Source organism: Achroia grisella, unplaced genomic scaffold (genome assembly GCF_030625045.1).
Source record: "Achroia grisella isolate CSIRO2021 unplaced genomic scaffold, CSIRO_AGI_Agris_v1 utg1112, whole genome shotgun sequence".
NCBI classification, from domain to species: Eukaryota; Metazoa; Arthropoda; class Insecta; order Lepidoptera; family Pyralidae; genus Achroia; species Achroia grisella.
In genome coordinates, this window is record NW_026712582.1 from 1,410,304 (window position 1) to 1,436,491 (window position 26,188).

The 26,188-nt window shown below is 32.4% G+C and overlaps 2 protein-coding genes across 2 annotated transcripts in view; both read right to left on the minus strand.

Annotated features, from left to right (window-relative positions):
• Positions 1-26,188, minus strand: part of LOC131849771 (neuroligin-4, Y-linked) — a 145,749-nt gene that overhangs the window by 101,471 nt on the left and 18,090 nt on the right. The window lies entirely within an intron of this gene.
• LOC131849761 (uncharacterized) lies at positions 13,653-15,367 on the minus strand. Its single transcript, XM_059199881.1, has one exon. The coding sequence runs from the start codon at positions 15,273-15,275 to the stop codon at positions 13,851-13,853; it is 1,425 nt and encodes a 474-aa protein (XP_059055864.1). The 5' UTR covers positions 15,276-15,367; the 3' UTR covers positions 13,653-13,850.

Below are 26,188 nucleotides of genomic sequence, written 5' to 3' on the forward strand. Positions count from 1 at the left end.
CTTATTACAAAACGAATTTTATCTCTAAACCGTGATTCGTCTATGGTCTAAAGTTAGACCTGCGTTGCCCCAATAAGTTTAAATCAGTTGTGATAAGAATAGACCAGTCCCTACAAGCAGCACTCGTTCACGAGTATGGCGGATGAGCCAGCCATCACTGCGCTCGACCATATTTTAGGGAGCCCATTGATTCTAGTAGAGCATCAAAGGTCACAATATTAGAGTTATCATTTTTTATCATTAGACACCGTGACATGCCAGCGTAATCTATATTTAGGTCTGTAGGTTTGCTAATGGAAAACCCATTATATTCCAATCAGTAAAGTTTAGCATTATACTACGATAAGGTCCAAAATTGTTACTACAATTATAGGTTTCAATATACATATCCTATGTGGTTATAGACCACTCATGTATAAACGAAATATTTGTTTTAAAAAGTACAAACTTTAACCTGAGGCGTTAAAAACCACTGCTCTTAAGAATAGGCTTCAATTCTTGTCCCCTACGAGTCTAAGGAGCGAATTTTTAATGAAATGGTAAGCTCAATAGATTTTCATAGGTTGCAGAGCTATAGGTCTAAAATATCTGGTGAAAGTTTAAACCCTTCAATAAAAAAATAGGTATTCTATTGATTCATGAGCCTTAATCATATTCTTATGCTACGAGCTTATTACCTGATAAAGAAAAAAAATAATCTCATATGCGTCGAATTAATCCAGTAATTCTATTTCTTTATAATTTATGAAAGAATGACTAGATCTAGCGGTTATCTAAATAAATAAGAATATTATTTATCCTAAAATGCTAAATGATTTTTAGGATAAATATTATTTTCATTATGACAGAAAATTATCTAAATAAATAAGAATATCATTTATCCTAAAATTCTAAATTATATTTTAGGATAAATACTATATTCTCTACATAGCATTTAACCTCGTTTATCCCAAATGTTACGTAAATACAAAAAACTGTGATGACCAAACTGCTAGAAAAAACAAGAAACTCACTTTTAGATTATTACTTACATAGTTGAGTAATAAAGTCAGATGCAATAAAAAGATCTTCACGAACAATTTTTTTTAATGTATTCTTAACAATAATTATTGTGGCGAAATTAAAATACAAAATTATAAACTAATTCTAAAATAACAATGTGAAAATATTCACATAAATTAAGGACAATAATAATCCTTACCCGTGATATTAATAATAAACCCTGTGATCACTATAGAATAACCGATATGTGTATATTGTTAAACTGTGGATATAATAATAATAATAGCAATAATAATCCTGCCCGTGATAATAATAATAATCCCTGTGATCACTACAAATTAACCGATATATGTATATTGTGAAACTGTGGATATAATAATAATAATAGCAATAATAATTTCCGAATAGAGCCACAGTATCAGTCAGTCATCAAAAAATTATATGCGTATAGCACACAAGTTTCCATCCTGTCCCTCCGAGGACAGCCTTTAGAGGAAATCCAATGACATTCAGGTTAATTAAAACCGTGAAACGGTAGGCATGTATTGTTAGAGGTATTCAGGTCAGTGATGCCATTACCATCGTTTACACTGAAATGCGGATTTGCTAATGAGAATTCTTGTGGATATTAACAATACCACTTATAAAAACCCATAAAGTGTATGGGTTTTATAAGTGATATTATTTATTAAACTTATTAATTGATATATACATACTTTATCACTTATAAAAACCCATAAAGTGTATGGGTTTTATAAATGATATTATTTATTAAACTTATTAATTGATATATATACAATATCACTTATAAAAACCCATAAAGTGTATGGGTTTTATAAGTTAGATATTATAAGATAATTATTTATTAAATTTATTATTTAATATGTATACAATATCACTTATAAAACCTATACAGTGTATGGGTTTTATAAGTGATGTCTAAAACAATATTACAAATGCGAAAGTTTGTAAGGATGGATGTTTGTTACTCTTTAACGCAAAAACTACTGGACGGATTTTGAGGAAACGTTACAAATTTCAAATTCAAAATTCATGTAGGTCTATTACAGACTCTTATGATATGTCAAATCTACCGTCAGTTCGGAATGATTTCGAGATGAGAAGAACTGACAAGAAACTCAGCTCGTATTTTTTTTTAATGTTGATATATATACAATAATACTATTTCATTTAAATTCAAATTTGGGAGAATAGAGTGACCACCAGCATATGCTATATAAAAAAAAATCAAAAAATCTAATCAGTGTTCGCAACCTGAACAACAGTAACAAGCTTATGCACCAGAACAATACTAAGCTGTATTTATTATTACTATTTAACGTGCCAGCTTCTCTACAGCTTACTCATGATGATGGTGGTTGAAACAGTGTCGAAATATCAAGATCTCATGGTAAGATCTCGTGATTTTCCTAATTAAATAGTAAATAAATAACTCTGGACAATTATCACAGCGCCATTTGGTCATGGTAAACGTGGTTGTATTATGGGTACTAGACAACTAATATAAAAACTTAGATTATTTTTTTGTAAGTACATACATAATATAAATAGAAAATAATATATATATATATATATAAATATAAAATATTGTATATATATATCAATTAATAAGTTTAATAAATAATATCACTTATAAAAACCCATTAAGTGTATGGGTTTTATAAGTGATATCTAAAACAATATTACAAATGCGAAAAAATGGAACTCTTTCACGCAAAAACTACTGGACGGATTTTGAGGAAACGTTACAGTAACAAACTTATGCACCAGAAAAATACTAAGCTGTATTTATTATTGCTATTTAACGTGCCTGCTTTTCTACAGCTTACTCATGATGATGGTGGTTGAAACAGTGTCGAAATATCGAGATCTCATGGTAAGATCTCGTGATTTTTCTAATAAAATAGTAAATAAATAACTCTGGACAATTATCACAGCGCCATTTGGTCATGGTAAACGTGGTTGTATTATGGGTACTAGACAACTAATATAAAAACTACGATTTTTTGTAAGTACATACATAATATACATAGAAAACACCCAGACCGATATAATCGTACTTATGAATACAAATGTTTGCATCGTGCGAACTATCGAAGCTACGACCATCGGACGTAAAGCGGTTTGCTAAACCGCTAATCCACCGAGACCGTCCAATTGTACGTATAAATAATGACCACGTCAAATTTAAAGTAGTATATAAGTTACTATAAGTCAGTATTATAAACTGAGTAAAACTTAAACTCACTAAACTATTAATTGAATGACGAGCGTGCATGGCAATAGTTGGGATTTTCATTCAATGTTAGTGTTAGAAACTCTTTTGATATTAATATAGTTAAAGTTTATTTTTGTATTTTATAATCAAAACTATAAAAAGAAAATTATATAGTATGTCACTTCACTATCTACCATCAAATTCAAAATTCAAATTCAAAAATCATTTATTCATGTAGGACATTTTAGCCGCTTATGAACGTCAAGTTTTACATTATAATTTTTTTTCCCTACTTAGCACCTGACAATAGCCTAAAATCCTTAAAAATAAAAAGAAAAACTATGAAATCAAATTTAATGAAAATTGGTTTATCTGTTAAGATACCAAGAATGTAACAAACAAACTGAGGTGCATTCCTAGTAATGACGACGTGGTCTAGCGATTTACTTGTCTTGAGTTCGATTCCAGGCACGATACAAAAATTAATATCCCTGTTATCATCCAATTAATTTCTATTAGTTATTACCCTTAACACAAGCTCTTAGCTTGGGACTAGATGGCGCTGTGTGAATTGTCCTTGTCCTATTATTAATTGGTCCTTACTATGAATATATTATTACATCCACACTGTCGATGGACTAGCAGACATGATTTCATCACCATCTTAACATTTTAACATTTTTCCAATTATAAATAGTTTAATTACACTTCTATTGACACGTATATTAATATACATTGTAAATAACCTAGCTCTTAAAAAAACATTCAATTCAGTTTCTTACCAGTTCTACTCTATTGGATCTATATACTGAACTCGACGGTAGGGAAAAAATTTGACGTTCATAAGCGGCTAAAATGTTCTACACGAATAAATGATTTTTGAATTTGAATTTGAATAAAATCAAAATTCTATCTTCATTTTCATGACCGTCCTGTCATATCAACGGTTGTAACTATATATCACGCAGATGACCCTATTCTGTCTGTTATCATCAAAGTGCTTTACTAAGCTTGTATGTATATATTATTTTAATTAACATGTAATAATTAATCATTGTCAGTCAGGTTGTAGTTATCAGAACACGTGAAAACATAATATATCATGATGATGTAGTTATAATGTCATGATTTTCTATTAATCTATACATATAAATAAAATTGGAGTGTCTGTTTGTGATATTGAAATAACCGTTTTTTACTACATGTATATGAATATAAATACGGTACTAGAACAATTTTTGTCTGTCTGTCTGTCTGTTTGTTCTGACTAATCTTAGAAATGGCTGGACCGATTTTGACGGGCCTTTTTTTGGCAGGTAGCTGATGTAATAAGGAGTAACTTAGGCTACTTTTATTTTAGAAAAATAAATTTAAATTCCACGCGGACGAATTCGCGGGAACAGATAGTTAATAATATTATATTTCAGGACAATGCATGCAGCGCCATCTAGTCTCAAGCTAAGCGGGGCTTGTAGGTACTAGACGACTGATACAAATATAGACATACCTTTCTTTTGGTAAATACATACATAATATGCATAGAGAATACCCAGACCGATACAAACAATCATATTCATGATTACAAATGTTTGGTCCGTGCGAGGAATCGAACCCGCTACCATCGGAAGTACGGCGGTTTGCTAAACCGCTAGACCATCGAGACCTCGGTAGTAACATTTGTATTCATTAGTATGATTGTATTTAGTATAGGTGTTTTCTGTGTATATTATGTATGTATTAACGAAAAAGATATCTATGTATTTGTATCAGTTATTACTACCCATAAGCATGTTTAAATTGGGTCTAGATGGCGCTGTGTGAATTGTCCTGAGATTATTATTATTTTGTATCTATTTACAAAATATATATATATGTACATGTATATTTCTCAGTTGTCTAGTAATAATAACATAAGTTTTCCTTAGCTTGGGACTAGATGGCGCTGTGTGTATTTTCGAGCATATTTTTATTAAATCCAAATTCACTTTTTTTCTATAATCGGTTGGAATATATACATAATGCATATTGCATTCGTCAGTGCAGTGATCACACAGATAATATCAATATATTAGTTTCCAAATATTACTTCATATGTATGTTTGTCTATAAGGTATTAATAATATGGGCCTAGTTGCCTGAAATAAATAAATAAGAGTACAATAGAACAGAAAATAATTGATTCAAATAAACTTAATTTGGGCACTTTTGAATAGTCACAATTTTTTTTAAATCTACTGCTTATTCTGAAAGCTGTCTCATCACAAGAAGATTAGGCAAGAAACGTGTGTGTTGCTCTTTTAAACAATCCTTGTAAGTTCACAGTTTACAAGTCGAAACGTGTGAATACAAACTACCAACCAGCACTAATTTATTTAGGCTCAAATATAAAAACACAATAAGTTTAAATCAGTTGTAGTGATAATAATAATAATAATAATAATAATAATAATAATCTCAAGATAATTCACACAGCGCCATCTAGACCTAAGTTAAGCTAGCTAAAGCTTGTGTTATGGGCACTAGATAACTGATACAAATACATAGATATATTTTTTCGTAAATACATACATATTATACATAGAAAACACCCAGACCGACACAAAAAATCGTACTCATGAATACAAATGTTTGTGCCGTGCGAGGAATCGAACCCGCGACCATCGGACGTACAGCGTAGTAATAGTAGAATAAGAATAATAAATCCACGCAATTTATTACAAATAAAACTGCACAACAAGTATGACGAAGTGATGTGATGTATAATTATTAAAAAGTAAATATAGAAGACACAGAATCTCACTCAATCATCCTGAAATATTCAAATTAGCATATATGTTTCCAGGCTGATTGCTGCCAATATTGATTTTAGGCCGGCGCACCCTCCAATCCATTTGATTTGCTGTGACGTTATATATATTCATTTCATATTATATACTAGACACCCGCCCTTGCTTTGCACGGAGTAAGATTTTATCCCGCGGAAAAATGATGCCAGAATTTTCAGTTAAATCTCCAGCAGTACATAGTAAAAACTATACTCTTGATGGTAAGTCACCGTTACTTGTAACATGAACATCATCACGGACATCGTGATATGTGACATATATTTTATTCATTTACGTAGAGATATATAATATAATAATAATATAATATCTCACGACAATTCACACAGCGCCATCTAGTCCCAAGCTAAGCAGAGCTTGTGTTATGGGTACTAGACAACTGATATAAATACATGGATACATTTTTTTTTCGTAAATAAATACATATTATACATAGAAAACACCCAGACCGATACAAACAATCATATTCATTTGTACAAATGTTTGTACCGTGCGAGGAATCGAACCCGCGACCATCGGATAGTAAAGCGGTGTGCTAAACCACTAGACCACCGAGGCTGTATGTATTATATATGATATATATTAATATATCAGATTTTATAAGCTAGAATTGCCTCCTTTTATATAAGTCAAATTAACCACGCCGCGCCGTCTTAATCATTATCTAAATACTTTTAAAATTATATATAATATTTCTATGTAAATTTAAAACCATAAAGAGAAAAATAATTTATATAAATTTAAAAATTTTAATTGCCTGTCTGCAAGAAAAGACTAAAATATAAATTTTGAATAATGCGATTTTTCTATTTAATGTATATATATATATATAAGTAGAGATTAAATATAATTTTCTTTTACTAAGACTAGAACCTAGATTACAGTAAGAAATAAAAAAGCTTTTATTTATCTATTTGAGATCTTAAACAGGTTTACAATTAGAAAACTTATTTTAAATTATATCTTCTAAATATATATAACTCAAAGGTGACTGATATAGTGATCTATCAACGCACAGCCCAAACCACTGCACGGATCGGGCTGAAATTTGGCATGCAGGTAGATGTTATGACGTAGACATCCGTAAAGAAAGGATGTTGATTAATTCTACCCCCAAGGGGATAAAATAGGGGATGAAACTTTGTATGAAACTTTGTCAATTTTAAACCGATCGGGCTGAGACTTTGCATGCCTAAAGCTACTATAACGTAGGCATCCCCCAAGAAAGAATTTTTTTAAATTCCACCCCTAAGAGGATAAATTAAAGCGAACGAAGCCGCGGGTAAAAGGTAGTATTATATTATTGTAAAACCAATATGCATGATCTCAGATTATATTTAAGTAATACAATATGTGGTATCTTATATAACGCTTATGTTACGCCCGTAATACCCTCACGCGTTCCCATTCCAGAAGACTAAGATCTCATGCATCTTATCACGTAATTTAACTGATACGAGATAAGACAGAGATTCAGACAAAAAAAATCTTGTTGGTGTAATTAAAATGCTCAATATTAGTCTTTATTTAAATATCTGTGACGAAAAAATATGGGTCTATCACAATTCTATTTTTTACTAGCCGTCACCGCGACTTCGTCCGCGTGAAATGTAGATTTATTTTCCTAAAATAAAAGTAGCCTAAGTTATTCCTTATTACATCAGCTACCTACCAAGAAAAGTCCCGTCAAATTCGGTCCAGCCATTCCAGAGATTAGCCGGAATAAACAGACACAGACAAATATTGTAAAAAAAATATTTTGGTGTACGCAACGTATTTATATTCATATGCATATAATAAAAAACGGTTATTTCAATATTACAACCTGACACACCGTCATAACATCTACTTGCGTGCCAAATTTCAGCCCGATCCGTGCAGTGGTTTGGGCTGTGCGTTGATAGATCACTATGTCAGTCACCTTTTAGTTATATATATTTAGATAGATTCCGAAGCGAAGGTGTACAAAGTCGCGATCTGAGCTAGTATATAATACAAATATTTCTTCAACTATATATTTCCTATCGTAATAATCAACTTCTGTGACCAGATTACATAGAAAGACGGAGGGATCAATATTTAATCTGTTCGAGAACTCATCACAAAATGTTGTAAGGTTGCTTATCGTTGACGTAATATTTTATGACTTGACCCAACCGGCTGTAGATAAATCAGAGGGATGGATATTATAAGACGCCACGTTGATTGGAAAGTCGCAAAAGTTGCAAAGTATAGGTATTCCAGGGTCACAATATTGATTTTGCGTACACGTTTCTATACCTTTTTTAATTTACATCGTCTTTAGATACAACAATATTTATTGATTATAACAAGTTTTATATACGAATTACTGGAATTCAACCTAAGCTAACATAGCAATATCATATGAACGCCTTGGTGGTTGCGGGTTCGATTCCTTGCACGTACAAACATTGATATAAGTATTGATGAGTATATTTGTTTGCATGATTTAAAGTGTGATTCAAAAGTGAAAAAAATTTGTCTGAGTATTTCTATCAGTTGTCTAGTAGCCATAACACAAGTTTTACTTAGCTTGGGACTAGATGGCGCTATGCAATTGTCCTCGGCTATTATTAATCTGCACATGTTTATGTGTATTAACAAAATTACTATTAAACTATCATAAAAATGTGTATTGAAGAGGTATCTGGACTGCCTTTTTTATTGTATAAATCAGTAATTTGTTAGGAAAAACACATAATACTTTTATGGTAGATATAACATAAATTAAAAAAAAAAAACGGTAACCTTGTACGGTACGAGCATAGTCTAAATACATACATAAATATAACTCAAGAACCCAGTTGTTACTGGAGCGGGAACACAACTACTATTTTAATAAAAACCAAATACTAGTAAAAATGTGTATTCTTCCCAAAAGGGCTCACAGCAACAAGTAACAAAACAATATATAATTAGTCAAAAGTGACGTATAGAATAGAATAGAATGAAATATAGAATAGAAAATCATTTATTCAAATAAACTTACATTGAAGCACTTTTGAATAGTCATAACATTTTTTTTTAATCTACCGCTCATTCGGAATGCTGTCTCATCACAAGAAGAACAAGCAAGAAACTTGTGTGTTGCTCTTTTAAATAATTTATTTTTACTTACAATTTAAGTTTATGTAAGTGTGTGAATACAAGTATAAAAAATAGATATAAAAAATATATAGTTTATAAAAAAAATAACACCAGTAACACCAGTTGATGTGTGTTCATTGCGCTTCTGACTGACTTGTATCTGCATAAGATGAGTTTTTTTTCATTTCCTATTACCTATAAATTTTTCCAATTACAATTTTCTTAATTCTTCTACAATTCGATTGTACAAGAATTAAGATATTTATAGAACGTTTCCTTTCAATGGGAAAATTGAATTTGCCGAAAGAGTTTGTTACGCGGCGCTCTTAATTTCATTTATTTTTGTTTGGGCCCGGGAAATCATCCTGTGCGGCTATTATTTAATTTTACTTTTCCGTTCTCGTCTTAATTGAATTTGGCGATGACGTCATCGATGGTATGTGATAGTACTATATATATGTGGGAATGTGGATTCGCAAATAACAGGATGATCCCCTTTTCTCAATCATTCCTTTCATCATCCGTTCACTCCTCCGTTTCCATTCATTCATACTCATTCATTCCCATTCATTCATGCAAGTCAAGTTTAAAATCCTATATATATGTATTTGTCCAGTGTCTAATAAGAATATTACCTAATATTCTAAATTATTACTACATATCCTTACTAATGTTATAAATGCGAAAATATATATATATCATACATCATACATACATCCTGAGAAAGGACATATACTGCTTTTTAATGCAAAAAAGATATGTAAGAATGTATGGAAATATCGTCTTTTTTAAATCTTGATACATATTTTTTAGGCTGTTAATTAAATAGAAATAAAATAACATTTAAATTTTGTAAACATGTCTAAGTTACTCCTTATTACATCAGCTACCTGTCAAAAAAAGTCCCGTCAATATCGATCCAGCCATTTCAGAGATTAGCCGGAACAAACAGACAGACAGACAGAAATTGTAAAAAATATTATTTTGGTGTATCTACCGTATTTATATTCATATGCATGTATGAAAAAACGGTTATTTCAATATTACAAACAGACGCTCCAATTTTATTTACATGTATAGATTAATTTAGAGAATTGTGTTTTATTCTCCGCTCTACTTTTCATTCATTCATTCATAATTTAAGAGCTACGCTCTTGTCGGTGGAGCTCTTGCCACTTTCCGCGATCTTCCATCATGCTCTTCAATTCTTGATATGACACGACTCCCATTTTGTTCTCAATTTGTTTGATGTAGCTATTCCTTAGTCTACTTAACAACGAGTATTAAAGACTTAAATAGTCTTTACATACATATATAGTATTAGTAATATTAAATATGACTAACAACTTGATAGGTCAAAGTAATTTCCCCAATAATATGTTTCATCAATATAAATTACCGATTGTATTCCCGTAAAACCGGACTCGGAGGTATCCAGGGACATGGTTGTTTTACCGATTGTAATGTTACCGTAAAAGACCGTTACGGTGTCCAGGGAGATGGTTGTTATATGAAACAGAACAGCACGCGGTAATCGGTTGACTGGCGCTCCTTCTGATTTCATTTACCTGAGTAATTTAGGTGGAGTTGTGGGAATTGTTTCATCGCTTTTGTATTCTGTCGCGTTTTAGGTAAACTGGATTTGTTAGTCGTTTTACCTAAGTGTCGTTTAAAGAAAGTTAGTAATTCGTTATTTTTTTATTTAATTGTTTTATAGAAATTGCGTAAGGTTTTACAACAAACTGCCAGAGTCTGTACTCAATTTGTGAAAAAAAAATTCTAATGTCTTATAAAATATTTTTTTTGTAAAAAAAGCCTGTTATAAAATTGAATAATGTATAAATGATAATAATGTTTTTGTAGAAAACATCTAACTTAAAATTAATAGGGCTGACAATGTTATCTGATTGAACAGAGATTAAGTGCGTAGCTGTTTCTATGTTGATAATCACACGCCTAATCCTTGTTAATGTAAATAAAATTAAAACAATATTTATTTAAAATATCAGCACACAAGTTTCGTGCTCATTCTTCTTGTGATAAGTCTGCATTCTGAATGAGCGGTAGAATAAAAAAAATTGTCTGTTTCAAAGTGCTTATAGTAAGTTTATTCGATTGAAGATTATTTCTATTTCACTAGAGGAAATGTTGATTAATAAGATCAATGTTTTTATTGTATGAAAAGTCTAATCTATATAAATACTTTTTTTTTTATTGAGTTGTTTGGGCTATTGCCAGATGTTTGTAGCACCTGTAGCACTGCGACCTACATAGATCTATTGTGCTCGCCCTTTTTCAAAGTTCGCTACCTAGACCCGTCAGGGACAAGAATTGAAGGATATTCTTATGAGCGATGGTTTTTATCTCCTCGGGATAGAGTTTAAATTTTCCAAAGGAGATATAACGTTTATGCATGAGTGGGCTACAACCACATAGAATGTGGTGTTTTCTTTTCAGTTTGGCAAAATCTGCAGATTTTTGTCGTGCATAGGCCTAGTTTAGCCATATGCTTGTTTAATTTGCTGTGTCCTGTGAGGGCCCTAGTCATCATGCATATGTTGTTTTTATTCAATAGCAGTAGTCTATTGGAGTATTTGTTCGAGTAGCCCGATATTAGGGCTTTATATATAGACACACATATATTATCACAATATATACATAACTAATTATATGACAATTCAGTAGTGAGTATAGCGGACAATAGATACAAAAAATATATGTTTAATATAGATGTAAAATGAAGAGACTTATGGATAAAGAAAAAAATATATATAAAGGATAATGTATGTACTTACATAAAGTTACAAGTTGAGATAATATTCTCGCAATTTACGGTTGAAAGAAAATCTACTTTTGGCGGTCTTGATATAGTCTTGATATGATATAGTCTTGGTCAAGTGGTAAGTCTTTCCAATATATATACTTATATATACGATGTATGTATGTATATACATATACACATGATTCTGAACAAGCTACACCACGCTATCTATCTAGTTTTAAGCTTAGCAGAACTGCAATAATTGCAGCATGATAACCCTGGATGATTTACACAACGACATCTAGTTCCTAGCTTAGAAGAGCTAGCGTTATGGGTACTGACCATACCCATGGTTAGTACCCATAATGCTTGTAAGGTACATACCAGACTACTGATAGAATACTTGTATACACTTATATACTGTTTTAAACTTGACGCGGTCATTATTTATACGTATATAATTAGTAAAAATCACGGGATCTTACCACGTTTTATATTTATTTGCTGAGTTCCCGATATTTCGGTAGTGTTTCATCCACCATGTAAATGAACTCGGCAAATAAATATAAAACGTGGTAAGATCCCGTGATTTTTACTAATTATTGTATACACTTTTTTTATAAATATATACGTTATATATATATGTTTTTATAAAACAAAATCATAGTAAACACCTTCACCAATGCATTGGTCAAAGTGTTTACTACGATTTTGATGAAGCAATCTTCATGGGAGGAATCAAACTTATGACCATTGAAAGTAAAGAGATATGCTAAACCGATGGGTACTAGACAACTGACAGAATACTTGTATTTTTTTGTAAATACATACATTATGTATGTTTTTACAAAAAAACTACAGCAAACAACTTGACCATTGCATCATGCGAAGAATCGAACTCATGACCATCGCATGTAAAGCAACGAGCTAAACCGCTAGACTACCGAGGCCGTCATAACATATACATATATAAATCCACATAAGAAAGCTTCATAAATATCGATTTGGTGCTGAAGTAACGAGCCGTGCCGCTGCCGTGACTTACGAATGAGTTTATAATGTTAGACTGGTATTTTTTTTTCTGAAGAGAAATGATAGAACATATTTAAGGATTTTTTTCTATATATCTTATTAATATTATAAACGCAAAAGTTTGTGAGTATGAATGGATGTTTGTTACTCTTTCACGCAAAAACTATTGAACGGATTTTAATGAAACTTTACTCTTTATAGTACATTTTTTTTTCTCATTCTTCCAATATGTAGTATATATGTAGGTTTATATATTTATCCCTAATGTAAGTATATATATCTAGTAGTATAAGAAATAGTGTCTTATGTGTGCCACCTACCCTATTCTATGTACATAAGTCCTCTCTTCTAGGTTGTCAGTAAGAGATTGCATTTAGCGATAAGACCGCCTTTTGTTATTATTTTACTATTTACTGTATTTTCTTATTATTTTATGTGTACACAATAAAGAGTTTTATTATTATTATTATTATAGAATAATATGTAGGCTATACATTTCACGCGGGTGACACCGCGAGCAGAGCTAGTAAATATATAATGCCTTCATGATTTAATAGTCGTTATTTTCGTTTGTTTGTTTTATATATTGTAACATTGTTGTAAAGCACTGTCCTTACAGACACGTGGAGCAATAAAAATACTCAAAAAGTAATTAAATATCCTTGTATTTCGATAAGCTTTTACAGTATGCAAGTTTCGTGACTAAGTGAATTTGATGAGTGAATATAATTTTGTAACAGGTAGTAAAAAATAAATAAATATAACGCCTCGGTAAAATGTAATATTAATGATAGTTAGCCGGTTTTGCTATAGAAATTTATCAGGCTTTAACATCTTCCGCCCCGTTGAAAGACTCCCAAGTCTTTTAACTGTTCATCTCTTCATCAGTTGGTAGTGGACACAGTCGAGTTAAGGCTCGTCGTACGCAGCCTCGCGTAGTATTAATGTCAGCTACACGACACACGCCATCGGGTCCCGGGAATAAGCGTACCACACGCCCAAGACGCCATGCCAATGGAGGAATTGACGGTTCTTGAATCAGGACAAGATCACCAACTTTCAGATTAGATGAATTTATTCTCCATTTAGTTCTTTGCTGCAGCTCCACAACATATTCCTTTTGCCACCGCTGCCAAAAATGCTGTCGAATCTGCTCTAGTCGTTCGTATCGCTTGAGTCCATTTGGATTCATATCTTCCAACATGGGTGATGGTAGCGCTGAGAGGGGTCTTCCAATCAGAAAATGCCCTGGGGATAGGAAATGGTAGTCGTCAGGAGATGAGGATAACGGGCACAATGGGCGACTGTTAAGAATCGCTTCCACTTGAGCAAACAATGTTGAAATTTCTTCAAAGGTAAGATGACTATTGCCCATAACGCGCTTAATATGATGCTTAGAGGACTTTACCCCGGCCTCCCAGATTCCCCCGAAATGAGGAGCGTAAGCTGGGATAAAGGAAAATTTTATCCCCTCTCCAGATGCAAAATTAGATAGAGGTACTTCATTAGTCTTTAAAAATATACTTAACTCGCTAGCCGTAGCAACAAAATTGCGTCCGTTATCGGATAAAATTTCCACTGGCTTGCCGCGGCGTGCTATAAACCTTCTCAGAGTCATCAAGAAGTCATCTTTGGATAATCCACTTACTGCCTCTAAGTGAATACACTTATAGCGTAAGCAAACGAATAGGCATAAATAACACTTAATTAATTTAGAGCCACGTCCTTTACGATTTAGTATGTTAAATGGTCCTGCGTAATCTAAGCCTACAGACTGAAACGGAAAATCAGGATTTAGTCTTTGTGAAGGAAGATCACCCATCTTTGGACATAGGGTTTTTCCCTGTGCTCTCCTACAGATAACACACTTATGATAGGTAGTACGAGCAAGACGTCTCCCGTTTATAGGCCAAACTGTTTGTCTAATAGCCGATAATAATAATTGTGGACCAGCATGCATATTTTTGATGTGCTCAAATTCAAATAAAAGCTTCGTAAATCGATGAGAAGCATCTAAAACTATAGGATGCCGTTGCTCATACGGACAACTAGCAGCATCTATTCTACCACCTACTCTAATCTGGCCATTATTGTCCATAAAAGGAGAAAGCGATAAAATTTTAGATTTTGTATGTATTGTTTTGTTTTTAGACAATAATGCATATTCCAATGGAAATGATTGTTGTTGTGCAATAGAACATAATTTGTAAAAGGCATCATTTAATTCATCAAAAGTAAGTACATTTGATCTTTTATTTTTTGGATTTCTTAAATTAAAAATAAATTTCATAACATAAGCAAATGATCTTTGTAATCTAGAATATTTAGAGAATCTTTCAAAATTTACTATAGTCTCAGAAGTAATTACAGAATTAACCTTTATCTCTGGAATTTCATGTGGAATATTAGGTTTTAGTGTAGGCCAGGTGGGATGAGTCCACAGTATGTTATATAACTAGGACCAGTATGATAAATAACTAGGACCGGACCACCACAGTTTTAAATCATTAAGCTGGCTAGCACTTACGCCCCTGGAAATCAGATCAGCTGGATTGTCCGAGGTGGGTACGTATCGCCAACAAGAAGGATTTGTCAAATCCAGTATTTCTCCTACTCGATTAGCGACAAATGTTTTTAGCTGCCTAGGATTATTATTCAGCCAACAAAGGACAACACTGGAATCACACCAATGCACTAGACGCGTTAGTTTATGCCTTATTGATTCTATCACACTGTTACATAACCTAGCAGCAAGCAAAGCTGCACAAAGTTCCAAACGTGGAATCGTAACTGGCTTCAGAGGAGCCACCTTTGATTTGGCACACAACAACTTAACTGTGATTCGATTGTTACTATCTATAGATCTTATATAAATGCAAGCACCATAGGCACATTGTGACGCGTCACTAAAAGAATGCATTTCAACAATATTTGGTAAGTCACATAGTACATACCTAGGAATCTGTAATGTAGGTAAACTATTAATACCCCTACAGATTTCATCCCAAGTATTTTTAATTTCTTGGGGAACAGGTTCATCCCAATCAATCTTTATAAGCCAAAGTCTTTGTAAAAGCATTTTAGGTTGAATTATGCACGGACTCAATAAACCCAACGGATCAAAAATTTTGAATGAATTTGACATTATTGAACGCTTTGTAATCATTATATTTTGAGACACGGTATTGATAACTACAGGGAAATTCAAATTATCGGTGATTGGATTCCATCCCAATCCTAAAGTATTGGAGGACTCACTTATAGTTAAAACTTCTTGAGCATTTGGTTCTAAACTGTTTAAAATAATAGGTGAATTAGTTTTAAATTTTCTTAATTTGAAACAAGACTCATTTAATGTTTTAGTAATATGATTTTTTATGTAAAGCAATTGATTTTCGTCATTACAACCAGTAAAAAGGTCATCTACATAAAAGTCATTTTGTATTATAGTTTTAATTAAATCGTCCCCACACTCTTCACCCACTTGCCAAAGACACCTCGTACTCAAATAGCTGCCACTTGCTGTTCCGTAAGTGACAGTATTTAATCGTAGAGTTCTTATAGGCAGCGACTCATCTTCTCTCCATAAGATTAACTGTAAGTTACAGTCTTCTAAATCGACACGTACCTGGCGATACATCTTTTCGATGTCACCGGTCAATATGTATTTATGGTGTCTTCCTCTAATCAATATGGAGAAAAGTGAATCTTGAACATTCGGGCCTACCATGTGAAGATCATTGACGGAGTATCCAGAAGAGGTGGGAGCTGAGCCGTCGAAAACGACCCGAAGCTTAGTGGATTCACTCTGCTGTTTATAGACAGGATGATGGCTTAAAAAATACGACGGATTTGGTTTAACAACAGCAGAATCAGACAGATGATTAAGATCCTCATATTCTTTAATAAATTTGGAATATTCTGTTTTTAATTCAAGATTTTTTCTAAAACGTTTCTCTAAACAAAGAAATCGTTTTTTAGCTAGATTATAAGAATCCCCTAAGCAATCGGGAGTATCTATCAAAGGTAGTCGTACACAAAATCTACCTGATTCTAAACGACGAGTATGTGCTTCAAAATGTTTTTCACATTGTTCTTCAATTTTTGACATAAGTGTTCTTTGTGGTATATCCTCAACTTCCCAAAATTTTGTGAGAGCTTTGTTGATTTCTAAATCATAAGATGAATTTATACATTTAGCAAGATTACAATTAATATTATAGTTATAAGTGGCTGTCTGTATAGGACCAGCAATCAACCAACCGAATTTACTTTGTTGAAGCTTAGGGTTATTAGAGCCTAATGAACGTTGATTACGGCCTAAAATATTCCAGAAGATATCAGCTCCAACTAAAACATCAATAGGGCCTGGTTGCGCAAAAGTTGGATCCGCCAACTGTAAATTTTTGGGTATATTTAGGTTATGTATATTAATAGGAGATTTTGGAAGCTCACCTGTTAATTGTTCCATTACTAAGCAAGAAAGAGTAACATTAAATAATTTGTCTATAGAAGTCAATTTTATAATGCAATTTTCTTCAATTTTAGACATTGAATTATTGCCAATTCCTATGATATTTATAGTATTTATAGAGTTAGATTTTAAGTTTAATTTTTGTTTTAAAGATTTAGTTATAAATGAACTTTGGCTACCACTATCAAGTAGGGCACGTACCCTTTCTACTTCATTAGTGATAGGGTTGGATACTTCAATCATTGCTGTGGACAAAAGTATCTGGGTTGTTTTTTGAACATTGTAGTTTGAAACTGTTTCAGCATTATTAACTGCTGTATTAGCTACAACTGCAGTTACAGGTTTATGCAGCAATGTATTGTGTTTTTTCTTACATTCGCGGCAGGGTCCCATACGACATTCGGATATAGGATGACCCTGACGTAAGCAATTACCACATAATTTATATTTTGTTACATCAGATAATCGTTCTTGGACATTTTTAGCTTTAAATGTAGGACAGTCATAAATTCTATGACTTTCATTGCAAATAATACAGACGTAAGTTTTTGGCCTTTCTTGATTTGCACTAGAAAATGATTTGGTATACTGTATTTTTTCTGGTTTATTATTATTGAAATGAGGTGGAAAACGATTAACCTTAACATTTCTATCAGGATTATTTTCATTCTTATTTCGGTTTAGTGCTTCTAAAACGTCAGCACGATCTATTAAAAATTTCTGAAATTGTTCTAAAGTAGGAACATCACTAAAAGTATTACGCATTTCTTCCCATTTTGTTAAAGTGCGGCTATCTAATTTAGAAGATAACATGTAAATTATTAGCACGTCCCATTTATCTGTATGCTGGCCTAGGCTAGATAGAGCACGCAGGTTCTTTTTAACATGATCTACCAAAAATCGCAAGGACCTTTCAGACTCACGTGTTATTTGTTGTATATTAAACAAAGAATTAAGGTGGTGATCAATAAGCAACCGTTTATTATCGTAACGCTCAAAAAGTAATTTCCACGCTTCAGTGTAATTATCTGAAGACACTTCAAGGTTACAAATGATGCGCGCCGCATCTCCCTCCAGGTAAGACAGCAAATAATGAAATTTATGTATTGGAGGAATACGCTCATTGTTATGAATAAGATTAGAAAACGTGTCCCTAAACTCAAGCCAATGAAAATAGGACCCTCCAAACTTTCCAATTTGAATTTGGGGTAATTTAAAGCTCAGTTGTTGATGATCAAGATCACATTGAGACTCATGAAGAATAGATTCACGTCTGTGCTCATTTTGAATTATATTATGTTGTTCAATAAGAGTTTTCGCTGTAGCGATGCTAAGTATTAGATCCTGCTCAATGTTATCTCTTTCATCGATCTCCGAACCAATATTTTCAGAATTAATGACCTCGATCTCACTTTGCAACTCATCAAATTTTGCTGACAGTCCCTCAAATTTGCTTAGTTTAAGAGATAATTCCGCCATTTCAATATTTGAAAGCTTCGACTGTGTAGCCACCTTGTCTAAGTAATTTTTGAATTTAGTTATTTGACCCTTTACAGAACTTCTTTTTATAGTGAGTTATTTCAAGCTAATCTTTGAACTTCCTTTGTCTGACAACATTGTAATAATAGTTTATCAATAACAGTTAGTTTACCTTTTATTAAATTCTGAAGATTGAGATGATAAAAAAAAATATAACTTTAAAGTAAAGAAATAAAAATACTTATAATATAAAGTAGGTAAAAATATATATAAAGTAATATTAATTAGTACTAGTAGTAAATAAAATAACCTATATTGTTGTAAATATGTTGCTGTTTTACTACAATATTACATTAATACACCGCGGGGTGAGTAAACAAAGTGAGAAATGGTCAGCAAAAGATAATAAACAATTATAGCTCACGCTCCTCGTTACGGCGTTCTCTGCAGTAGACCGTTGCTGTACGCCAACAGCAGGTAAGCGCTGCGCTGGAGCGCTGACAGTAAGCTGCGAATGCGCAGCGCAGCGACCCTGGAATGTTCGGCGACGTACGTGAAATTAACAACGTAGTTACAAACGGACGAGAATAATAACGATTAGGGCAAACAATAATAAATAAATGAAAAACTAATTTCTAAACTAATCTAGATATCCCTTATGTAATATAATTTATACCTTAGGTATATTAAACAAACAAAATTAATGATAAAGGAACTTAATAATAGTCTATTTATCACTTATTGGTTGATAGTTATCTATAAAAATTATATTTATTACTAGTTGTAGGTAATTAGGACAAAATATGCATAATTAAGTGTTTAATATGATGACGCAATCTTTACTTACCTACTGTAAAATATGTTAAATATATATATCGTTATATATATATAACAACAAAAGATATATATTATATTACACTATGAATTTCGTAATATTTTGCAAAATAGACATTAAATTTTTGGTTATGCACATATGCACAAGTGGAAGATCTACTTATTATATATATATATATATATATATATATATATATATATGATTTTGGCTTCAAATGATGCGATGCGATGCTTTAGATGCTACGCTGATCGGCTTATTAGTTGTACAACTATTCTTTCTTCTCCAAAGGCTGCAGCTGGTTTCTGTGCTTCTTTTGTATTATCTTCGCGTTGAACTTTGTATCAATTGCGCGACGTAATATGCACAATAAGCGAGTCAGTCCTTTAATTTCAGACTGTATTTTCGTACAGTCCTGTCACGGTCGCCAAATATGTCTTTACAGACACGTGGAGCAATAAAATACTCAAAAAAGTAATTAAATATCCTTGTATTGAATGAAAATATGAAAAATATGAATTTGATGAGTGAATATAATTTTGTAACGGCTAGTAAAAAAATAAATAAATATAACGCCTCGGTAAAATGTAATATTAATGATAGTTAGCCGGTTTTGCTATAGAAATTTATCAGGCTTTAACAAGCACTGAAAATATTTTTTTTCTTTCTTTCTTTGTAATAACTGTAGCTCGCTCAATACGACCCATCCACCTAGACGTTCTGACGTTCATCATCCGCCTAGAAGTTATCCATAACGTAATAACAGTAGCTCTCTCAATACGACCCATCCACCTAGACGTTCTGACGGTCACCATCCACCTAGAAGTTATCCATAACGTAATAACAGTAGCTCTCTCAATACGACCCATCCACCTAGACGTCTGACATTCATCATCCAGGTGGATGTTATCCATAATGAATATTGTAAGGATAGATTACAGAAATAGTAGAGAGGACAAAAAAAATTATTACTCTTGACAATTTTTTTAATAGTCTAATTTTTGTACCGCCGTTTTGCAAAGAAAACAAAACAGGTTATGGTTTAGTGGTTTATTACCGGCACATTTACTTATAGTCTCCAAAAGTCGTAAGTTTGAATCTGAGTTGAGTGTCATTCAACATTTCCGCTTGACTGTCTGGTGATGGAAACGCCGAAAACAAACCAAATTAATCAAAAAGACATTCCAATAATTTTTATTATAAAAAGCAACAACCTGAAGGCTCATCTGATAGAAAGTTATAACCGTTACCTCTATAGAAATCTACATCGAAAACTGACTATACTACTGTCTACCCATCTGAAATAACAGTCGTGAAGTTTGTAAACACACTTAACACTCGCAACTGTCAAAGAGTAACAATTTTTTTTATCTTCCCCACTATTTCGGCAGTCTAGCCTAATGTTAAATAGTTAGATATAATGCGTTTGCTTCTTTTTTCTTTGTTGTTATTGTCATGTATATATATTATTATATATATATCTGTATATATATCTTATATATAAAATTCTCGTGTCACAAAAATTCGTTCCCATACTCCTCCGAATCTTGACCGATTCTCATGAAATTTTGTGAGCGTATTGAGTAGGTCTGAGAATCGGCCAACATCTATTTTTCATCCCCCTAAATGTTTAGGGTAGTCCACCCCCAGTTTTTTATTTTTATTTTAAGGCAAAACAACGTTTGCCGGGACAGCTGGTATATATGTATGTATATATATATTTCCACCACTCCACAATTACTTTCAGTCATTCTAAGGTTGACTGGAAGAAATCCCTCATTTAGGATAAGTCCGCCACTGTACAACATATTTTTTTTAAATCGTTGTATCTTTAGTTAATTTAAATGTATTTACTGTACAATAAAGTGTTACAAACAAACTGTTTTATAAAATATACGAATCCATACATGAATTCTTAATACTAATCGCCGTACAAAAACGTGTAAACGAAGTAAAAAAAACTTGTAACAAACAGCTATGAAGAATACGTTCATTTATTCATAAAATAATTATCCCTAATACGTATATAAACATCATGAAATATTAAAAAAAACCTTTCAAAAGATACTTAATCCGCTGCGTATACAGTTCTATGAAAGCTTCCATCATTACCTTGTTATAACTAAGGAGAATCCCGAAAATAGGTAACGTTGTCGTTAAGGCAAAAGATTAAATAAAAACAAATATTACTTCTACATTCTTCCTTGATAATAATATAAAGGACAACAATTTCATTGCTAAACAGGGCTGCCAACTGTAGAACATTTATTTACTTAATTTTAGCGTAATTCATTAAATAAATAAATATTAGTCATAACTCATTATTAATTAGTCATAACACTCAATTAGTTACAATATCCACAGTTGACAATACCTCTGACTAGAGATAAGGGAATTAAGGAGAGAATGGAGATAAGTCAGTAATATGGTCTAACGACCCTATTAACGAAAAAAGTTTCAAATGTCATATAAAACACTTCCTTTGTAAAAAAGCTTATTATAAAATTGAAGAGATCTAAATGATAATAATATTTCTGCAGAAAAAAAAACTTAATATTCATAGCGCTGACAATATTATCTGATTGCACTAAGAATGAACGCGTAGCGGCTTCTATGTTGATCATCGCATGCCTCTAACTTGTTATTGTATAACTAATTGTTTTAAATAACATTCATTCAAAAGAGCAACACACAAGTTTCTTGCTCATTCTTCTTGTGAAGAGTCCATTCTGCGTATCGAATGAGTGGTAGAATAAAAATGGTTATTCAAAAGTGCTTGTATTGAGTTTCTTTGAATAAAAATTATCTATGATGCTAACAAGAAAGCACTAATGAATAAACCAAGAAGGCAATAATTTGCCAATTAGTTAATCTAAACCCCGTTTCCCCTGAAAACCATCGTGATAAATTCCTACTGCATCACGATGGGTTAAATGATTTAACCTCATAATCATCTTAGCACTGGTGCACTATCGACGTTAATACATGAAAATGCACCACTCCATCATCCATTAAACAAAATACCTCTGACTCAATACATACATCACGACAGTTATACGGGGTGTATAACAGTCATGCTGTATGTATTGGCTCAATTTGACACACTACCTCGTACGACATCGTATCTTGAGCGATTTCCGTAGGCTTTCTCATTCATTCATGTACGAGGTTTAAGAATTCTTTCGTACCGATGGGCAAATATGTCGTACAGATCTGTTGCGAACCATTTTTATTATGTATGTTTTTTTATAATATTATATTGTTTTTATATGACACGTTTTCTTTGCTCGTCGTCTTGGTCTCCATCCTTCACAAGATCTGTGATTCTCAGTTGACATCCCTGTTGCTAACAATCATAATATAGGGTATTTTGTGCGGTCGACAAACGAAATGTAGTTACTTTAATATACGATCAATGAAATGTATTCGTTGTATCACATTGACTACTTGAAAGCGTTTCATTATTGTTAATAGAAACGTTTTGTTAGGATTGTAGTATTTGGGGTGTCCTAATGGTTAATTTAATAAGGTAGTTTTTTTTTCAATAATTGGATTTCATTTATTCATTCTTAATTTAAGAGCGACGCTCTTGCCAGTGGAGATCTTACCAGTTTCCACGATCTTTCATCATACTTTTTTAACGTTGATACATCACGACTCCAATTCTACTTAAATTTCTTGATGTAGCTGTGCCTTGGTCTACCTCGTCCCCTCTTTTCGTCAATAATAACTTTCGTAAATTCATCGTGCCGTATCAGGCACTTGGATGTGCAAACAAAAAAAAATAGAAATAGAAATAGAAATTTAGATTATTATTAGTGCGTCAAATAATCTTTATTCAAATAAAGTATTACAAGCACTTTTGAATAGTAATATTAAAGAAAAATTGATTCTACCACTCATTCGGAATGCAGCTCAATTCATCACAAGAAAAAAGAAGCGACATGTGTAATGTTTGCAGTATGCTTGTGTGTTGGACACTCCATTTTTTAAAAAAAATTGCTACTAGTTCACTGATTGCAGATAAGAAAAGAGAAAAAAAAAAAATAATATTAACACACTACTTTAATTTCAATGGTCGCAGGTACGATTCCTCGCACGGCACAAACATTGTATTCATGAGTATGATTGTTTGTATAGGTCTGGATGTTTTCTATGTATAATATGTATGTATTTATAAAAAAATATATATCTTTGTATATGTATCAGTTATCTGGTATCCATAACACAACCTTGAGCTAGCTTTACTTGGGTCTATATGGCGCTGTGTGAATTGTCCTTATTGTAATTATTATTCTTTATTTTTTCTCAGCTTTTGCTGCTTTTATTATTATTTTTTTTCTTTTATTCCTTTTTTTCTCTTCTTTTATGGATTTAAAAGAAGGTAATACTCACCTACACGGGCCTTAGCCAAGTGTGGGAGAGATTGTGCTGGGTGAAGATATTATTATTATTATTTTTTATATATAAATTATATATCTCCCATTGATGGGGTAATAGACTGATCATTGCGGGTAAAAATCACCAAACAATGACAGTATATATTATGAATGATGAGGATGGATAAGTTATTATTATTTTTTTTTTTTTAAGTGGAAGACAAAAATTTGCGGACTATTCTACAAGTTATTATTATTATTATAATTATTTATTTGTTTTTCCTCAGCTTTTGCAGAGTGTGTGTATGTGTGTGTATTATTATTATTATTTTTTTTTTTTTCCAAAAATTCTCATCTCCCCTCTTAAGGAGAGGAGATGGCAACATAACATACTTATTATTATTATTATTATTAATATACGATCAATGAAATATATACGTTGTATGATATTGACTACTTAAAAGCGTTTCGTTATTGTTAATTGAAACGTATTATCAGGGTTATAGTGTTTGGGGTGTTCTTAAATTTATTTGACGAAGTATTTTTAAATTAAAGAAAAGGCAAACCAAGGATATTTTTTTTTTTGGATTTGCCGCATATTGACGTTTTTATTACGTATATACAGTATTATTCCCGACGGTCGCAGGTTCTGTTTCTCGCACGATACAAATGTTTGTATTCATGAGTATGATTGTTTATGTGTATTATGTATGTATTAAAAAAAATCGTATCTATATATTTATATCAGTTGTTTAGTACCCATAAGACACTAGACAACTGATATAAATACATAGATAGATACGTTTGTTTTTTTGTAAATATATACACAATTATTATTACAACGTTATTACTACATTCTTGATCTGTAGCTCTTTCATCTGAAATCTACAGAACGGATTGGAATAAAATCTCATATATATTATGCTTTTTACTGGAATTATTGAGAGTAGTGCCGCGTAATTAAACATTTACTATTAATTTTTTTCCATCACTTGTTACCAACCTCGTTGGCAAAACTAACGTAGTACAGCATAATATATTTAGTTTTTTTTTTTTTAAATAACTTACTACCGACCTCGTTGGCAAAACTAACTACGATATACCTATATAACGTTACCATTTTATATGACGATCGTATACAGCCTTATTAAAGGACTATGGGTCTCCAGAGTACCCCAAATTGGGTCTCATTTTCTCAAAATATATCAAGTAGGACGTATACACTGGTATCCCGTTGCAGGGCCCATGAAATTACCTTTCTGTAAAATTTATGGTCGCTGAGTAGCGACCTTTGCGGGTAAGTGGGTTCGGTGTCGGGAAAAATGACACGGTGGAGTTTCGGTTAGAAAATATTTACTAACTAGGCTGGTTCTGCGAATTCTTGATCAAATAACTATTTTATTTGTGAATGGTTTGGAATGAAACAAACATGAAATTTTTATCTACCGTTTCCGAGATTAGCTCTTAGAAACGCATACAAGTAGAGACTCTTGGTCCATGGGGTCCTAGCGCTATAAGACTTTTTAAGAAAATAGCAAGAAGGTTAGTCGACATCACAGAAGACCGAAGAGCTGGCAGCTACCTCGGACAAAGAATTAGTCTAGCCATTCAAATGCGGAACGCTGCCAGTATCTTCAGAACCTTGCCTAAAGGGACTTCTTTTAATAATATATTTTAATTATCTAAACATATATAACTCGAAGGTGACTGACATAGTGATCTATCAACGCACAGCCCAAACCACTGGACGGATCGGGCTGAAATTTGGCATACAGGTAGATGTTATGACATACCTAAGAAAGGATTTTGATTAATTCTACCCCCAAGGGGATAAAATAGGGGATGAAAGTTTGTATGAAAATTTGTAAATTTTAAACCGATCGGGCTGAGACTTTGTATGTAGAAAACTACTATGACGTAGGCATCGCCTAAGAAAGGATTTTGATAAATTCCATCCCCAAGGGAATAAATTAACGCGAGCGAAGCCGCGGGCAAAAGCTAGTTATATAATATTTTTTAAGGTTTCTAATTTTAGGTTC